Source organism: Antechinus flavipes, chromosome 2 (genome assembly GCF_016432865.1).
Source record: "Antechinus flavipes isolate AdamAnt ecotype Samford, QLD, Australia chromosome 2, AdamAnt_v2, whole genome shotgun sequence".
NCBI classification, from domain to species: Eukaryota; Metazoa; Chordata; class Mammalia; order Dasyuromorphia; family Dasyuridae; genus Antechinus; species Antechinus flavipes.
This window is the reverse complement of record NC_067399.1, coordinates 222,192,572-222,211,751: the sequence shown is the minus strand read 5'-3', so window position 1 is coordinate 222,211,751 and position 19,180 is coordinate 222,192,572. Positions and strand designations below refer to the sequence as shown.

The window sequence follows — 19,180 nt, the reverse complement described above, 5'->3', positions numbered from 1 at the left end:
AGTTCTTAGCTACTTAGCAGTATTTAACTTGGTTCTCATATCTTTCATTTAGCAAGGAGATCAAATATTCACTAGCAATGTCTAAACTCTCTTTCTTCTCATCATATTGGTGATTTGGTGATAGGTGAGTTATCTGGGTTAAATTTCTTAGCAAGTGCTGATCACATTCATGTTCCTCACAGTCTGATTCCAGACTGATTGCGTGTTACTGTCCGCTGAAATGAGGTGATATTAGTAAAACACTGCCTAGTGCTTGGCACATATTGTTTTTTTATTGTTTTCAATTGTGTTTGACTCTCCGTGACCCCGTTTGGGGTTTTCTTGGCAAAGATTATAAAATGATTTGCCATTTCTTCTCCAGCTCATTTTACAGGAAAGGAAACTGAGGTAAAATGAGGAAGTGTATGAGGTCACATCTGATCTCAGGAAGATGAGTCTTCCTGACTCCAGGCTGGTGCTGTGTGCACCATACGCCCGTCTGGCACATCTCAAGTGCTTAATAACTGCCAGTTTCCTCTTTCTTCCTTCCTCCCTCTCTACATTCTAGCCAAGCTGGCCTCCTTGCTGTTCCCAGTACATGAGATTTCACCTCCCTGCTGTGTATCTTCTCAAAGCCAGGCATCCCACATTCCTCACTTTCCCTTCTCACTTCCACTTCTTGGAGGTCCTGAGCTCCCTTTAAGGATTCTTTCAAGTCCTTCCTTTTTCTTTTAGTGTGCCCCCATCACCCCTCCTTCCCCTGAAATGCTTTTGTATTTATTTTGCATATTTCACATCTTCTCATCTATATTCCTGCTATTTTTCTCCCAATAGAATGTAAGCCTGTGGACGAGGCTGCTTCATTTTGGTCTTTGTGTAACTCCATACTTCAAAATTTTGCACAGGGTCAGGCACATAATAGGTGCCATAATAGGTCAATAAATATATACATTTTAAAATTTGAATTTAATGGGTTTATTAGAGAGATTTCACCTCCCCCTCTTTTTTTTTTTTTTTTTTTTTTTTTTTTTGGCTTTTTGCATACAGCTGACAGAGGCTGCTTCTGGAGGAGAGGGCTGTCTGTGACTGATCTGGTTGAGTACCCAAGAGAGAACTATTGCTCAGTAACAAAAATGGCAAGCCCCATTATTGTGGCAAGGGTCACTGTCTGATCTTATTAATGCCAGTGAAAACTGGCTGAGGGGATTCATCTACTAGACTCAGATTTAAACCTGGTTCTGAGTTACAGAGCTTTGAAGTTTGAACCTGTTTTACACAGGCTTCCTTTTTCTGGCACAAGGTCATGCACTCCATGGAGCATGGTGGAGCTGGCCAACTCAGGGCCCCATTCCAAGGAGGTATTTGCTTCTTTTTAAGTAAACAGAGTATTTTTTTTTTCTCTCCAGTTTAGGCCACCAGATGTTGCAGGTTAGAACCCTCAGTGACCATCCGGGTCCTGGTGGCCAGATGCCCAGTGAGTAGCTCCTGTTGGCCAAAAGGCCTTTCTAGAGTCCTGTGCTCCGTGAGACATGGCCACACGTGATGATGTCACATCAGGTAACAAAGCCCCAAGGGGGAAGAGTCTCCCAGGTGCGGTAGTTTTCTACCTCCTCCCCTTGAGTCAGGATGAGCTGGGTGTGATGGTTAATCCTCAGCTTAGGTCAAGTATCTCCTCCTTCCATTACAACCACAGAGTGGCAGAGGCTGAATTATATCTGGGAAAGAAAACTAGCTTAATAAGTTAGAAGAACTGTTGGTGACCCTGGACAAGGCCTCTCTGGCCCTTAGGGGATCGGACTACATGGTTTCTAAGCTCAAATCAGCTCTAGCACCCACATAGCACTGAGGGATGAGTATGGAGATGTAAAATACAGGGAGGGGCAATGACACAGGTGGCAGGACATTTTGATACAGATGACTCAAAGATGTGTGTCAATCAACAAGCAATTATTAAATTTGTACTAAGGGCCAGGCACTGTGCTAGGGCATACAAAGAAAAAAATGAAATAACCCCTCTCCTTGAGAAACAAGTTCTAAGAGTGAGGAAGAGACAACAAGTGCGTGAATAAGAACATACAAGATACATAAAAAATAAATCAAGGCAAATTTCATCTTATTGATCCATCGTCTGTGAGACTCCTTTGCCTGGCAGTTTATAGGCACAGGCCCATTTTTGGATTCTTCCCACGGCCACTGGCTAAGTTGGGTCTGGCTTTCAGAGTGGGACCTGAACCTTGGCCCACTGCCCACTGGGAATGGTGCCAAGCCCTCTCAGCTTGTATGTCTTTAGCCATTATCCCCAGAGGGGCTAAAACCCATGTGCCTTGTCTTTGTTTCCAGCCAAGTTCCGGGTTCCTGTAGCAGTCTACTGCGGCAGCGTCCCCCGGTCCAGTACCAGCTCTGGATTCCGCTCCTTCCACGGTCCCAATAGAAATATCAACTCAAGCCTACAGGACTATGGAGATCGATGGACAGGAGAGGGTAAGGGTGGATTGGTCTCCAACAGAGTGAATTAAAGTGAAATAAAATGTTTTCCAGGGTAGATGAAGAGAGAGTGTATGTATACACACACATATATGTATATATGTGCATTTACACATTTCCAAAAGTGTTTATATCTTATATATATTTTTAGATATATAGATATATCTATCTTTATATATATTAAACTATTGGTTAAATAGTATATATTTATATATACACATAAATGTGTATAATGATTGTCAAGTATGTGTGTGTATACATACATAATATGTATACATATAATACATGTATGTACCTAAATGTATGTATATTTGTATGTATATTTGTTTATACATACACATACATTCAACCATCGATTATCGGCTATTATCTCGGTCTAACAACCTAGATATTCCAGATAACACCAGATGTTACAGGTTGGAAACTTCAGTGACCATCCAGGTCCTGGTGACCAGTGAGTAGCTCCTTCTAGCCAAAAGCCCTTTGTAGAGTCCTGTGCTCCACTAGAGGTAACAAACTCCCAAGGGAGAGGGGTCTCTAGGGAGCAATAAGTGCCCTGGGTGGATTTACAACAATTTACATTGTTGTAGTTTTTGTGTGCATCTATGTGTACACATATATGTTTGTCTATATACATGTGCACACATATAGACATGTATCTGTAGATATAATATTTTTAGTTTTTTTGATTCTGCTTACTTCATTAGGTATTCTGATTATATTCTAAAACTATATTTAGAGATCATTTGTAGATTATCTTCAATTTTGCAACAGGTGGAAGGCAACTGAGTCATCTTTCTTTATCTGCCCACAGCCTCTCCCCAGTCCCTGCTGAAAGTTCAGATGGAAAAGCAGTCATCTGTGTGGGGCAGAAATGGAGACTTGACCAGCCTCAAGACCAGTCTTGCCTCAAAGGCTTGGCAGTCCAGAAATGGCCATGTGAAGAATGCGGAGGCTAATTCTGCAGTGGCTCCCCCGCTCCTGCCTGCCACCGTCAGGGAAATGGAAGCCAACAGTGCAGCCTTGGAGACCACCCAAATCAAGGACAAGCTCAAAAAAAGGAGGCTCTCTGAGGGGTGGTCTGCTTCTCCCCGAGGTGCGCCCTGTGGTTCTGCTTTGTGAAAGGGGGAAGCTTGGAAATCAGGCAGGTTTTGGCCCAGCTCTGCTGCTGGGTGAGCTTGGACAATGTAGTTCCCTTCTCTAGGGGATGGCTACCTTATCTGTGAAATGGGTGGGTGTGAGGAGGATAGGATTAGGTGATCTCTAAAATCTCTTTTAGATCTGAAAGCTTGAAGTCAAAGTTCTTCCAGGCCTCCAAGGATGTCAACTGACAAAGACTGAGCGCCACAAGAATTCTGAGATCAGGGAAGAGCACTAGTGGACAGAGGGGATTGATTTTATAAAGACTCTACTTTTGTTTTCCCCATAAATGTCCCTCTGATGAATTCCAACAACCAGGGATGAAGCGTCCAGTCCTGACTTGGGCTTGGCTAGAATTCTAGGGAAGAGGTAAAGTGGGTAGAGTGCAGGGATCACAGAGTCATAAGAAATTAGAGATCACTTAATCCAATGTTTTTATTACACAAATGAGGAGGCGCAGAAACCTTGTCCAAGGTCACTTAGGGTATCACAGCTGGTATTCAAACCCAAATCTTCTGTCACCAAATCCAGAGCTTTTTATTTAAATTGCTCTGCTGAAGAAAGAAAAAGTTCTTTGGAAGAATGGGCAGCTCCAAATCCAGGGGATTCTCATTGGTGCTGACTATTCTAGGACTGAGCTTCTGTTCTCTCCTTCTCATTGAGGATGTCTTCCCCAGGAAGATGGTCTCTTGTTACTGCTGTGGGGCTGTTCCTTTTGTACTGTCGGTTTATCTTATACTTGGAGCTGTTAGCCTGCTGTTTCTTCCATTAGACTGAGGGCAGGGAGTATGCTTGTGCCTTTCTCAAACTTAGTACAGTGTCTGGCAGTGGTGTTTAACAATGCTTCTTGATTGATTGAATAAGCAAATGCTTATTAATAAATATTAAGTAACTACTCTGCATCTCACACTGTGATAGATACTTGGAAGACCAAGGCAAAAGGAGCTTTTGCAGGGCCATGCTGCTTCTCTCAAGAAAAGCACTTTAAAGGAAGACCTTCCCCCTTTTTTTGGCTCCCATTCATTTCCTCTTTTTCCCTTTTGCAGCTTCTTTGGATCCTGGAGGAGTTACTAAAGGTACTTCCCTGAAGAGTGCCATGCCCCGCTCTACCTCTCAGAGATTCCTGACAGTTTCCAGGCCAATGCCTCCCATCCAAAGCATCCCCACCACCCCAGAGGCCAAAGGGTCTTTGGAGAATGGCTCAGCCCCACAAAGGATTAGCAAGGGTCGGCTAAGGGCAACTCCAGCTGCCCAAGAGGTAATAATGTATGATCTACCATTTTGAGTTTGTAACACCTATTTCTTTCTTCCTGGAGTAAATATCTTCTATTAACCAACATTGAAGTTGATCTCTCTGTGGGTGCTTTCTGTCTATCCACCCATTTATTTGTCTATGTGATTTTTTTTTCATTTTTCCTGTAATCTGTCATCAACTAATCAAGTAACATGCATTTATTAGGCATCTACAGTATACCAAGCACTGGTGCTATACACTAGGAATATAAATATAAAAGTGAGATAGATAATCCCTGCTTTCATTGGGGGGATACAACATGCTCTCAGAAACACACAGGCTATACATACAAATTGCCTTCAAGAGGTGAAGAGAACAATTAGTTTCAAGAGAGACTTTTCCAACGAAGGAGCACTTGAGCCTTGATAGGTAACATGTACTGAAAGCTTTGACAAAGGATGTTAATTTGATGCATTATCAGTTCCAAGTGGGAGGGAGAATTATTGACTTCTCTGTCCTACCTGCCTTCTGCCATCCCTAAACTCAAAGCATAATCAAAGGTGCTTAAGGTTGCTTTAAAGGCCCAGGTATTTTAGACTCTGAAACTCTATGGAGAAAGATTTCACCATTTTGAATGCTAGGGCTGTCTACCTCTTGTACCTCATTGAAACTGAAAAATGTTTTATCCGGGATAAAAATAATTTTGTCTGGGCTACATCTTTTCTGCTACAAATGTACTTTCTGGAAGAGGAGATCATGTAGTTGTCATTTTCACTCTAGAGAAAGATATAAAGTAGCTCCATTCTTCCTAAAGTTTTCACACAGGCACTTAATAGGTGCTTGTTGATTCCCATCTTGAGTCAAACTTTTGTGGGATCATACTGGATACATTTTAGCAATGAGAAAGTGAGGAAGTCTCTGGGGATACAGTAATCCACTGGAGCTTAGATTTAGGGATAGCCAGAGACCTTAGAGGCCATCCAGTTCTTTCCTTTCATTTTGCAGACGAGGGAACCAAGACCCAGAAAAGGCAGTATGGAGAAGTGATGAGTGCTGGACCTAAAGTTGGCCAAGACTTAGGATAATTAAAGAAGGGAAAGGTCAGGGCCCTGAGTAAAAGCTCTATCACATTCCTATCTGTCGTGATCCCAGGAGAGGAATTGGATCTCAATTACCCCACAAGGACCTAAAGAAGTCAAGTCCATCAGATCTCATTAGAGGTACTTAGGGATACTTACAGAGGCCATATTATGTCTGGTAGACTATAAGATCCTTGAGGGCAGGGACTATTTCATTTTTATTTTCATATTCCTGGCACTTAGCACAAGTAGGTGGTTGATTGATTGATGCTGATTGATTGACTGACTGCTTTTTGAAGACCTCCCAGGGGTGCTTTAGCTAGGGTGTGCTACTCCTATTAAAAGGCAATACTTGTCAGAATAAGCTTTTTTTTTTTTTTTTTTGGTGGTGGTGGGGAACAGCTCACTCCTCTGGGGAGAGATTTTAAGCTGTGACATTTGATCTTGGCCTGGTCTCTCCCTTTCTACCTTATTTAGTTCCTTGGTCCCAGTCTGATCTTGGTCAGTACCTGCCACAACCTTCTCTAGTCTCACCTAGTTTGGCTGTTCCAATCAAGCCTTTGTCTTCTTCCCATATGTGTCTTGTCTCAAACCTAGAACCTGTTCCTATGTTGGAGTACTTAGGGTTGACCTCCAGCTTACTTGACCACTTGGTTGAACAGATCTTCAAATGGCCAACCTCAGCATGTGTGCACTAGACCTTGATTCAGATTTTTGCATATTCTTTCTTAAAAGCTGTTGGCTACATCTTGCCCAATCCTTACTTCAGCCAGAAGAATTTCCAGATATAGATTTAGCATAGCTTAACCTGGTCCATCTTGGGTATAAAGAATCATTTTTTGGGGGGAGTGGTCAAATTATAGGATCATAAAATTGAGATCTGAAAGGAACCTTTGAGCTTTATTCCAAAACTTTCATTTTATTATTGAGAAAAACCAGATAAATTCAGTGACTTGCCTAATATCTCATTTGTAAGTGACTAGGATTTGAACAAGGATTTGACTGGGTCTCCTCCCTCTTTTCACTGCATCATGTCCCTGAAGTAACACAAGGTGAAGTACTATGTGTGCGTTTGGTGGGTAGGTGGGGGACCGGGCCTCATGTTCTATAAAAGTAAATCCAAAGAGATTGTAATTCCTGTTTTCTACAAGGTCCAAATATTTTCCTTAACTTAAAAATATTTATTATACAATTAATAACCACAGTGAAGTCAAACAATACGTAAAACTATAAATTCCAAATGATTTGTAGTTTACTAAAAAGGAGGAAAATAATCATATATAAACTCTAATGATTTAACAACAGTAGCATCATATATCCTCCTGGGGCCCCTTATATTTCTCTCCCATGTACTTATCAGATTTTATTATTATGAAATGTATAATTAGTTTGCTCTATATCACTTTATATGTGCATCATTTCATATTCATATTCATCATTTATCACAGTAACATAGAAATAATAAATAATAGCAGTAACATAGAAGATCCTAATTTGAAGACAAGGCAGCCTCACCAGGAAGGACATCTGGCTTCTATCCCAGCTCTCTCTAGGACCAACTGGCCATGTGAACTTGGTCAAGTCACTTAGTACCTGGGATTTGCTTTGTTCGCCTATTAGGATGAAAGATTGGAACTAATAAATATTTATCTAGAATAAAAGTAACTCTGTCTGAACTAGACCATCTCTAATACAAATGTGCTTTCTGGCATAGAAGATGTGTAATAGTCAATTTTTATCACAGAAAAAGGCATGAAGTTTTTTTTTTTTCTAAACTTAATAATGCTTATTGATTGATTAATGGATGCCTGTCTTAGGTTAAACTTTTGTGTGACTTTACAGCACACAATTCAGCAATGGAAAAAATGAGGGTTGCATTAGGAATGAGGTAGACCATAGGAGCTGAGACTGTCAAGGCTAACAGGTCTAATCCCTCATTTTGCAGATGAGGAAACTGAGACCCAAAGAAATAAAGTAGGGAATAATGTGAAATGGGAGATTAGAATACTGGACCTAGGCTCAAGAAGGCCAGGTTTTCATCCTCTCTCAGACATTTACTGTCTGTGAGAACTTGGACAAATCACTTTACCTCCTTAGACCTCAATTTTCTCACTTCAGCCACCTCACAGAGTTGTTATGAGGAATAAATGGGATCAGGTAGATAATCAAATGAGATAGAATGCAGAAAGCACTTAGCAAATCTTAAAGTACTATTTAAATGCTGCCTATCAAGGTGACCTGGAAGAGGAAGAGAATGACTAGGAAGGGAAAGAGGAGGAAGATGATGAGAATGATGTTAAGCATTTTATAAATTTTAACATTCCATATATTTATATATATACATATTAGATATAAATATATATTTACATAATTATTATAATATATACATATACTTATACATATTATATAAGCATATGATATTTACATAGATAAATATAAGTTGCTATTATTAGTAATAGGAAACTAATGTTATAGTCTGGCTCAAAATCATACAAAGTTCCTGAACACATAATTTCACAGGAGCATGGTTAAGATCACTGTATCATTGACTTTCTCAAGTCTAAAATTCTAGGAAGAAAAGAAAGGAAGTAGGGCTTGACTTGGGAACTTTCTAAGTTGAAAAAATAAGGAAGCAGGATGATTCCAAGATGGTCACAAAGAAAGTTGTCCAGAAGGTGATCCTCCCTCACTGGCCTCGAGAACAATGTTGGTTTTTGTTAAGTCTTTACCTAGAGCAGCCACTGGAAGGGGAAGGTGGGGTGGAATATTCTTGGGATACATGTCCTAAGTTTCTTATTTTCTATGGGATTTCCTCCCTGTCTAAATCTCGCTCTCATGCCTCATTGTAGTGTGGAAGCAACTCTGGGTTCCCAAAGACTAGACCTGAGGCTAAGATCCTCCCAGGTTGGAAGGTTTGAATGTAAATGAAGACCTGGTCATTAGTTGAGATTTTGCCTCATTCTTCTTCTTCTTCTAATTCTTCTTCTTCTTCTTCTTCTTCTTCTTCTTCTTCTTCTTCTTCTTCTTCTTCTTCTTCTTCTTCTTCCTCTTCTTCTTCTTCTTCTTCTTCTTCTTCTTCTTCTTCCTCTTCTTCTTCTTCTTCTTCTTCTTCTTCTTCTCTTCTTCTTCTTCTTCTTCCTCTTCTTCTTCTTCTTCCTCTTCTTCTTCTTCCTCTTCTTCCTCTTCTTCTTCCTCTTCTTCTCTTCCTCTCCTCCTCCTCCTCTCCTCTTCCTCCTCCTCCTCCTCCTCTTCTTCTTCACCATATCAACTCAGAATGATTAAGTACTAAGACTAGAGGAGTTGTGTTCTGTATTCATGGAGAGTCCCACACTGTCAAAACTGCAGATCTTTAAAAGTACTGAAATGAGAGGGATTAGTTAGACTTTAACTCTCCTAATGCTGTTTCCAGGTACAGATATCCCTTCAGTACCTGCATTGCAAGGATGAGAAGATGAGGCGCTCTTTGGGAGGTGCCCTGATTCCTTCTATCCCAAAGCCCGGGCAGCCAACAGAGACCAAGTCAGTAACATTGCCAGCTGTTGTTAGCAATCCTATTCCTCTACCTCCAGGCCAAGATGTACTCACATTCCAGGAGGTCCCTAGAATAAGGTAAGCCACACTGGGTGCTTCATTGGAATTTTAAAGATTCAGAGATTGTTAGAGTTGACAGGGAACATACCACTGTCTCCTGTTGGGTCTGCTTGGGATCCCTGATCTCAGGGATCCATAGTTGAGTGCCTTGGATTATTATTGATGGTCTAGAGCAAGGATTTTTAACCTGAGATCCCTAAATTAGTTTTTAAAAAATATGTTCATAACTATATTTCAATATGTTTCCTTAGCAATACCATATATTTTACTTTATGCATTAAAAAACATTCTCAGAAGAGGTCCACAGGCTTTGCCAGAAAATCAATTAAGAAGCTCTGGTATGGATGGTCTTTGCTTTATCATAAGTCTGGAAGACTGAGGTCCTATCATATCCTGTTTGAGATCATTGGTGGTTTTTCTCCTTGGCAAACTTAGCTTATTTGGGGTAAAACACCCTTCAGACATTGTCCTAATGAAGTAGCAGGTCTTCCTTTAAGAGGAAGACCTCATTCTCCTTGACTTGTTTATAGCACATGATACCATCATGCTTTCCATGAAACTCTCTCCTCAATTTTTCTGTCTGCTGGACCTCTTCTTTCCTTTTTAGCAGCTACCTTTCTGTCTTCTTACAGGCATTTTCCCTTTTCCTTCTTTCTTTTCAAATAGGCATTCTTCGAAGTTCTTTCCCAGTCTTAATTCTAACTCCATGCACTCAGTGATCTCATCTACCCTTTTGTTATCAATCATAACTTTTCTGTGTCTGACTTTCAAATCTACTTCTAACCTCAATTTCTCCCCAGCCCAGTATACTCTCACATTTCTAGATGCTTGATGAGCATCTCTATGGAGGTCTTCTACAGATGTCCAAAACCCAATCTGCCTTTATGCACTTTTTGCCTCCTGGTTTGCTTGCTTTCTGTTGATGGAGCTGTCATTTCCCCAGCAGTTGAGGCAAAAACCCCTCAGAGTCAATGGGGACTCTTTTTCTCTCCTCATTGCCATTAGTGTGGCTGATTCTGTTTACAGAATACCTATTGCCTTTTTATTTTTCTCTCCATTCCCTTGTTTAAGCCTTCATTATGTCTGACCTAGCTTTATTTTTTTTTAAATTGGCATTTAGCTATCTAGTTGCTCTTGCTCTAATTTCTATTACACACATCTGGTTAATATTCCTAAATCACAGATAGCTCTGATCATGTCATTCTTTTGTTCAAAAATCTTTAATAACCATGAGCTACCTTCCAAATGAAATTTAAGCCCCTTAGTCTGGCACTCAAGGCCCTCCAGGCTCTGGCTCATCTAGATTTATTTCCACTATGTATAATCTGCCTGATAATAATCTATTTGATCAAAAAGGATTGTCACCTACAGCTCGTGCCTTCCCACCTCTGTGTGTTTCCTTCATCTATATGAAATGTCCTTCCCTCATATCTCTGCCTGTTGCATATAGTCCATGTGGCTTCAGAGGGGAGAGCCAGGAGCAATGGAGTGAACGTTTGAGAAGAAGCAAACTTGGACTTGATGTTAGGAACAACTTGACCTACCTCAAAGTGGAATGGGCTGTCTTGGGAGGTGGTGGGCTGTCCCTCCTTAGAGGTATTCAAGAAAAGATGGGTTGATCATTTATCTGCCATGTTGTATCAAGGATTCTTTTTTGGTCATAGATTAGACTAGGTAGTCACTAGCTAGCCCCTTCCAACATGAGCTTCTGGGATTGAGTTTCTCATATCAGAAAGTAAAGGGGGCATGTTGGGGGAAAGGAATGATCTACTTAATGATAATAACTTAGCAAATACGCTGTGTGCTTTTTGGCTACAAAATACACTTGGCCCTCTGGATGGTAGGTAGTGAAAAGTGATCTCCATTTCACAGATGAGGAAACTGAGGCTTAGAAATATTAAATGATTTACTTGCCAAAGGTCACATGGGTGATAAGTAGGTAGCATTGTCTTATTTAATCTTTGCAACCTTGTAGAAAGTCTGCTCATAGAGCTATAATTATCCTCATTCTAAAACCAGGAAGATAAGACTCAGTGAGGTTAAAGTATGTTACATACTGTCATATAGATGGCAAAGATGAAACTCACAGCTGATTCCAAGCTCAGGGTTCTTTCTATTATAATAAACTAGTTGCCTCTCTTTTTAAAGTTGTATGTAGTTAATTCATACTGCAGGTATTTATGAAGTACCTACTGTGTACTAGGCATCAGACTAGGTGCTGAATTCTATCATGTGACTACTCCTGTGCTTGCTAAACTACTTTCCTACTGATCTAAACCTTTTGCTAAACTCTTTATAAATTTAATTTTTATCATTTTTTCCAATTTGTTCCAAGTATTTATTTTCTTTCCTTTATACTCCCTTCTTCCTCCTCACATTGAATGACATTTTTTAAAAAATGAAAGTAAACTTTTATAACAAATCCTCAGTCAAGAAAAGCAGATTCTTTCATTGGCTTTGTTCAAAAGCTCTCATTCTGCATTTTGAATCTATCCCTCTCTGTCAGAGTTATGGGTAACAGTTCATCCTGCATCCTCTGGAACTATAATTGATCATTGCATTGATTAGAATTCTAAACCTTTCAAGGTTTTAACTCTTCCTTTAAAAGAACTGCTTCCTCTAGCTAGATTTTATTTTCCCCTTTCCCAATCCTTCCCTGCATCTTTATAGAGGCTATCTTCACCAATGAGGACCATCTTCGGTCATCCTGATTCATACCTGGCCACTGGACTCAGATGGCTCTGGAGAATAAAGTGAGGCAGTTGACCCTGCCCAGCCTCCCTCACTTAAATCTAATTTACTTGCAAGTTATGGCATCACCTTCCCTGATGTCATGGTCTTGTCCCAGAATTAAGGAAAAACAACATCTTCACACCTAGAAGAGACATTTCTGCCTTGCTATCTCTTTATATGGCTTTTAAAAGGTTTTTTCTTTCTAATTTCTTTTAAGATTGGCACAGGAGAATAATTCCCAGGAGAAGACCCCAAGTCTATGGGTATGTATACCTACTTCTGCTTTTTGTTGTCCTACACGCTTGGCTATAGTGCTTTAAGTAAGACAGTAGAAGTGGAAGGTGGGGAAAATTGTACTTTCCAGTTAAATCCTTACCAGGCAGCCAGCATCAAATGTTGGCAAGAACAGCGAAGGAAGCCTAGATGGGAGAAACAATTCTGCTACAGTCTCACTTTTGGCAGGTCACAAGCTTCTGAGCCTCAGTTTTCCTCAACTGTCAAATGAGGGATGTGAACTAGGTATTATCTCAGGTCCATTACCGTTTTGACATTCTATAGAGAGAGAAATCCTAAGACCCCAAAGCTTAATGAGCTCCTTGGATGATTAAAGGTCAAGAGAATGAAATCAATCCTAGGAAGGAAGTTCGATGAAAGGATTTGGGTAGGGAGAGGGGGAAGAACAGGAGAGTTAAGCATCTTTTTTAAATCGAGGAGAAATTCAAATTTGAAATGCTGATTTGGGTCACCTAGAAAGGGCAGGAGAAGATGAGTGGATAGATTGCTAGATCTGATCTAATTGGTTGGAGGGAGTGGAGAAGTGAAGCCCACAGGGACTGGCTTGCAGGAGGGGTTGGAATGCACAGCCAGAGCTGTCCAAGTCAGAACAGGTCCGAGGAGTGAGTTTTGGCAGGGTCGGAAAGATACTTAGGGTGTTCCTGGGGGTGAGGGGAGAGGGAGGGACTTTGAGAAGCAGTTATTTTGCTGATTGTAATTATCCAGGACAGCTTCTTCTGGAACTTAGCCTTCCTGATTACATAAATATTTACATATATATGGGTCCAGTCCCTCTTTCTTTGGTCATCTCTTCAGGAAACAAGTCTAGTAGTAGTTGCTGGGTCAGAGCATAAGCACTGTTTAGTAACTTTTGGGGCATTTTTCCAAATTGCTTTCCAGAATAGCTGGGCCAGTTCCCAGCTCCACTAACAGTGTATTCAAGTACTTGTTTCCCTCAGTCCTTCTAACGTTTGTCTTTTTTTTTTTTTTTTTGGGGGGGGGGGAGGCGAGAAGAGTGCTGGCATTTTTGCCAATCTGATGTGTGGAACTTCAGATTTACTTTAATTTGTGTTTCTCTATTGATTACTGATTTGAAGACATTTCATATGGCTGTCCAAAGCTTGGATTTCTTTCTTTGAAAATTGCCTGTTCATTGTAGCCCCTGAATTATGCAGGTGTGGCTGTTGGCCAGGGAGTGCCCGATTTCAGGACACAAAGTTCTAAGCCTAGGGGAAAACTTGTCTGACATGCTTAGCTCCCCACCCATCTCTCCTTAGGTGTTAGCTCCCTCTCTGTGAAAGTGTAGCGTTCTGCAGTGGTTCACAGGTGCCACTCAGCATCCCTAGTGGTTTACACCGAGAGAGTAAAATTTCATGGTTTATATCATACACTGTCTTCACAGCCTTATGGAGGAGATAACTTGAGTATTATTAATATTTTAAATATTTTATTGTGATCAATATATTTTTCTTTTATATTCCCTTCTTTCCAAAGTAGTCATTCTATCCTCCCCCTTCACCATCACTATCTTACTGAGGAAGGCATTTCTTATAACAAAAATTACAAAGAAAGAGAGAAAAAAATGTACAACAAAAAGAAACCATCACATCAGCAGTGGTTGATAGTATATGAGGTATTCCAATCTGTAGTCCTTCATGTCTGCAAAGAAAAAACAGAAGTGTTTTCTCAACTCCTAGACAAGCTTGGACACTTTAATTGCTCTATAATTCAGTTTTCAGGTTTTGTGGTTATTTCTGTTTACATTGAAGACATTTTAGTTCAAGTATTATTATCGCCATTTTATAATTGAGAGGTGAAATAATAATAATAAAAATAATAGAAACAATATGCATTTAAATGAGATTTTAGAGTATGCAAAATGTTTTATCTCATTTGAGCTCCACAACAACCCCATTAAATAGGTGCTACTATCATTTACATTTTCTAGATGAAGTAGCTAGGTAGTTCTTTGGATGGAGCTCTAGAAAGCCTGAGTTCAAATTCGGTCTTAGCAATGTCACCCTGTACAAATCCCTTAAACTCCCACTTTCCTTAACTGTAATATGGGGATAATAACAGCATCTATCTTGCAAAGTTGTTGTGATGTGAGTTAAGTCTTTTTTTTTTTTTTTCTGAGGCAATTGGTGTTAAATGACTTGTTCAGGGTCACACAGCCAGGACGTGTTAAGTGTTTGAGATCACATTTCAACTCAGGTTGTCCTGATTTCAGGGCTGGTGCTGTATCCACTGCGCCACCTAGCTGTCCAGTTAAGCTTCTGAAGCTTCCCTTTCTTTATCTGTAAAATGAAGGGGATCAACTTGATGATCGTTAAAATTCCTTCCAGCTCCAACATCCTATGTTGGGTGACTCTGAAGTGCCTGTTAGAAATATTCCCTATACTGGTTTTTCCCTCCTTTTGGTTGGAACTTTATTGAGGGCAGGGTCTGTGTAGTACAGTGCCTGTAGATGCTTACTAAATGTCTATTATACTCCTCCCTCCCTCCCTCCTTCCTCCTTTTTCTCTTTCCTCTCTTCTTTCCCTCCCTCTCTTCCCTCCCTCCTTCCTGCTCTTCCTTCCTTCTTCCTTTCTTCCACCCTCCTTCCCTCCCTCCCTCTCTTCCTCCCTCCCTTTCTTCCTTCCTTCCTTCCTCCCTCCCTCCCTCCTTCTCTTCCTTCCTTCCTTCCTTTCTCCCTCCCTTCCTTTCTTCTTCCCTTCTTTTTTCCCTCCCTCTCTTCCTCCCTCCTTCCCTTCCTCCCTTCCTTTCTTCCTCCCTCTCTCCCTCCCTTTCTTCCTTCCTTCCTTCCTTCCTTCCTTTCTTCCTTTCTTCTTCCTTCCTTCTTTCCTCTCCTTATTCATCCCTACCCCCTCCTTCCTTCCCTTTTCTTACCTTTCCTTCTGTCACACACACACAACAAGGTAACTAAATCCTTATACTTTTCCTGACCTAGCATGTAGATTTGTTCCTCAGATAGCTTATTTTGTGCTCAGTTTTAATGTCCTTTAAGATTTGGTTTACTGTCTATCTCAATCTGAAGTGTATGACAGAAGGAATAAGTTTTGGGAGCTTTAGTGACCATAGCAATGCTACTCCATGACCTGGAGAGTTAGTTTCAGGACAAACATGCCAGGTGTCTTAATACTATCAAGAATATGCTTACCTCTTCAGAGGCAAGGTCTGTGGTCCCTCCTGCCCAAGTCAGGCCAGCTGGTGGCACAAAGTCTGCTGCCCATTCCTCGCAGGCCGCATCTCCATTGACGACACCTTCCCTCAGCCATGCTAACAAAGATGAACGGACAAGGACCCAACAATTGCTGAAAGAGATGGACCGGCCACAAAGCAACTCCAGGGTAGGTATAAGGACCGTGGAGATGATAGCCATCATGGAGGAGGACAAATTGGCTCAGCTGCTGACTCTCAGTCCTGATGGTGGTGGCGGCATAGTGTGTGTGTGTGTGTGTGTGTGTGTGTGTGTGTGTGTGTGTGTGTGTTTTAAAGTAATTATGAGTCCAGACAGGAGGAGAGTGGACCTGTGCAGCCTGTTGGTGCCCCACTTACCTTTGTGATTTGAACCTTCTTGGAGGAAGACACTGGACAAGAACTAAATCTCTTCTGGGAATGGAAAGTAAGAGATGGAAAAAGGGACAAAAAGGAAAGAGAAGGAATGGGTGTGGAAGATATATACATATACTTATATACATATCTATATCCATATAGATATGAGGTGTGGAGGAAGTTAGGTAGAAGGAACTGCAGAATTCAAAGAGGAGAAAGGATGGCAAATCAGGGCAGATGAGCCTAAATAAGGTACAACCAGGTAATTTGAGCAACTGCCCAGTTATCAAAGAATTCCACCTCTTGACACAGTCATAATAGCCGGTCGTAATATGGCACTATAAAGCTTGCAAGGTGCTTTACAGACTGTCTTATTTGGTGCTCATAATCCTATGTGAAAGGTACAATTATTAATCCCATTTTAAAGATGAGCAAATCCAAGCTAAGAGAGATCATGTGACTCATTCAGATCAAACAGCCAGTAAGGACCAGAGATATTTTCTGATCTCAAGTCCAGCTACTGTGCTGAGGTCTGGATGAAACAGGAAAGGATGGGAACCTTTTTGTTTTTTCCTGGTTGAGCCTGCCCCTTCCTTTAATGCTAAGAAACAAAAATGAATAGACAAGTATAATTTTCAACTGGGTATAACCTAAGCCTCTTTTAGTGTGCTCTGCTCAGCTCTGGGTTCAAATCCAACTGAGTTCCAGAGAAGCTCAGATTATATATCAGTGGAAAACAAAGTGGGGAAAAAAAAACCTATTGTGGTTTTTTGTTAGTTGGCAAGAGAGAAGGAGCAGAGAAAAAAAAGTGTCCTGGAAGGGCCTGGAATAGTTGAGCACTTTTTTCTTTGTAAACCAGTAGAGTTCTAGGAACAAAAGAATTGCCAGTAGGGTGCTTGATAAGACCTTTGGGGTATAATTCAAGTTTGTATTGTACATGTACAGATTCAAGTGACCATTGCCAAGTCAGCCCAGGAGAAGATGCGTCTGAAACAAATGAAAGAAATGGAGTTATTCAGGCGGGGCAGGGAACGAGAGGAGGGGCAGCGAGAGAGAGACTTTCTGTCCCAGAATTTGAGCTCCAGAAGCATGATGAAAGAAGGTAAGGGAGTATTTGGATGGGTGGTTCTCTTGGAAACCTGGAACAGAGAAAGTTAGGACTTTTAGAATGAGGACACCCAGAAGTGAACTGTCCTCCTCTTAAATATCAAGCTGAGATAATGTTATTGTCTCTTGGAAGATCAGACATCCCTGAGAGAATGCTTCGGTGATGTTGCCATATATTTGGCTCAGCCTTTTGCCTTGCCCATCTCTAAGACATTGGGCAGTGTGCTAAGAGACCCCTGGTGCTCACTCAGCCTAGGTTACCTAATTAATGCTACTTGAGTTTTCTTTTTTTTCTGTTCCTCACAGGGCTCATTCCCCTTCATGGATCGCTTTCTGTTTCTGCCAAGTTGGGAAGCCCATGCAGAACTAGCCTTGGAATTATTTTGAAGAAACGAGCTAACCGTTCCTCGCTGCCCAGTATCCCTGTCTCCAGCCAGGGACCCCGCTTTACCCGCCATGCCTCAGGTGAGGGTCAGCCTGGTTTTTCAGGAATATAGGCACTGTGAGGTATTCCATTAAGACACCATCCTTGGTTTCCTCACCATTATACTGTCATCCTTTGGTCCATGGCAAAGATGTTCTTGGCTTCTTTACTCCCCCTTCACCAAAGGAGTGAAGGATGAGAAGTGGACAGTGAAGGATTAGCAAGCATGGTGAACTGGGACAGGAGTTGGCTTGTGCATATAGGGATTGGAGCCCAGTTGAGGTTGTGTGACATAATTTGTAGTGTATCCGATCAGAACGGTTATGTGATTTTCTCCATTTTTTTTCTTTAACATATGTGTAGAAATGAAACTGTGGATGGTGGGAGTGATCCAAGGCTAAGGCTCAATAGGTTGCAATTGGTGAAAGGATAAGGAAACAAGGAAGTCAAAGAGGAGAAGAGTTAGAATTGAATTGGTTCACCAAGGAATAAGATGTGGGAAAGAGAAGAGAGTGGATAGTGTAGGAAAAAATTGAAGTCTCAAAGGACTAGATGTCACAATGCAATTAAAGAGAAGGATTTGGAAGGAAAGGAAGAGGAAGAGGTGAAAAATAAGTGGATTATGGTCAGATAAAGGAACTTCTGAATCCTTGAACACAGAAGCAGTACATTTATGAATGATTGCATGAGTGAGGGTATAACCATCTTTATGTGTGGCTAAGGGGAAGGAGTAGATCATAGGCATTGAATAGGTTGAGGAATTCAGTGGTTAGGGTGTTTGAGGAAGAGTCATGGAGCATGTTTAAGTTCCCCAGGAGTTGGAGAGAAAAATTGTGAGTCACAGATTGAACTCATTGATGAGGAAAGGGAAGTGAGTTGGGGGTTAGTAGAAATAATTACCAGGATCTTAACTGGGTGGTAGATATAGATAGCATGGATCTCACAAATAGAGAGCTTATTGAGTGATAAAGGAAGGGAGAGAATTTGGAAGTGGAATATTCCAACTTCCTTACCTTGACCAATGAACAAAAATTTCAATAAAACCTAATAGATGAAAAGATTTAGGATGAAGGGATATTTGTTGCCTGTGGAACAAGCATACCAGGGGGTACAATGAAAGGGATAGGTGGTGTTTGGCTGGAATTTTGGGATGGTAGCCCTGAGGAGGATGGGAATAAAGAATAGATTGATGGGGCTTAGATGATGGCCTACTGGGGTTCCAAATCACTAGTTTCTGTGGGATATAATGACAGTGAGAATATTCATTATTGCAAAGAAAATCCTACTCCTCTTCCCCCCCCAAAAAAAAATCATATTCCTACATATAGAGTTGGAAAGGATCTCAGGCTATCTAGTCCATCCCCTCTTCTTTTTAGGTGAGAAAACAAAGGCCTGTAGATGTGAATGACTTGCCCAGGATTTGAATTTGGATCTTTCTGGCTCAAAGTCTGGCACTTTACCCAATACACCATACTATCTTTCAAGAGAGAAGCTTCCATTCTATTAGGGGGAAACAACATGTTCATTGAAAATTAACTATAAAATATATTCAAAATAATATCAGGGTGAGGAGGTACTAGC

At 40.9% G+C, this 19,180-nt stretch overlaps 1 protein-coding gene across 1 annotated transcript in view; it reads left to right on the top strand.

Moving 5' to 3' along the window:
* Nucleotides 1-3,283: 3,283 nt before the first annotated feature.
* TOGARAM2 (TOG array regulator of axonemal microtubules 2) overlaps nt 3,284-19,180 on the top strand; it is a 73,234-nt gene continuing 57,337 nt past the window's right edge. Inside the window, exons 1-7 of the mRNA XM_051973598.1 lie at nt 3,284-3,559; nt 4,650-4,861; nt 9,326-9,525; nt 12,458-12,503; nt 15,684-15,863; nt 17,014-17,170; nt 17,482-17,640. Of these exons, the coding sequence (XP_051829558.1) occupies nt 3,307-3,559; nt 4,650-4,861; nt 9,326-9,525; nt 12,458-12,503; nt 15,684-15,863; nt 17,014-17,170; nt 17,482-17,640 (1,207 nt within the window). The 5' untranslated portion in view covers nt 3,284-3,306. The remainder of the gene's footprint in view (nt 3,560-4,649; nt 4,862-9,325; nt 9,526-12,457; nt 12,504-15,683; nt 15,864-17,013; nt 17,171-17,481; nt 17,641-19,180) is intronic.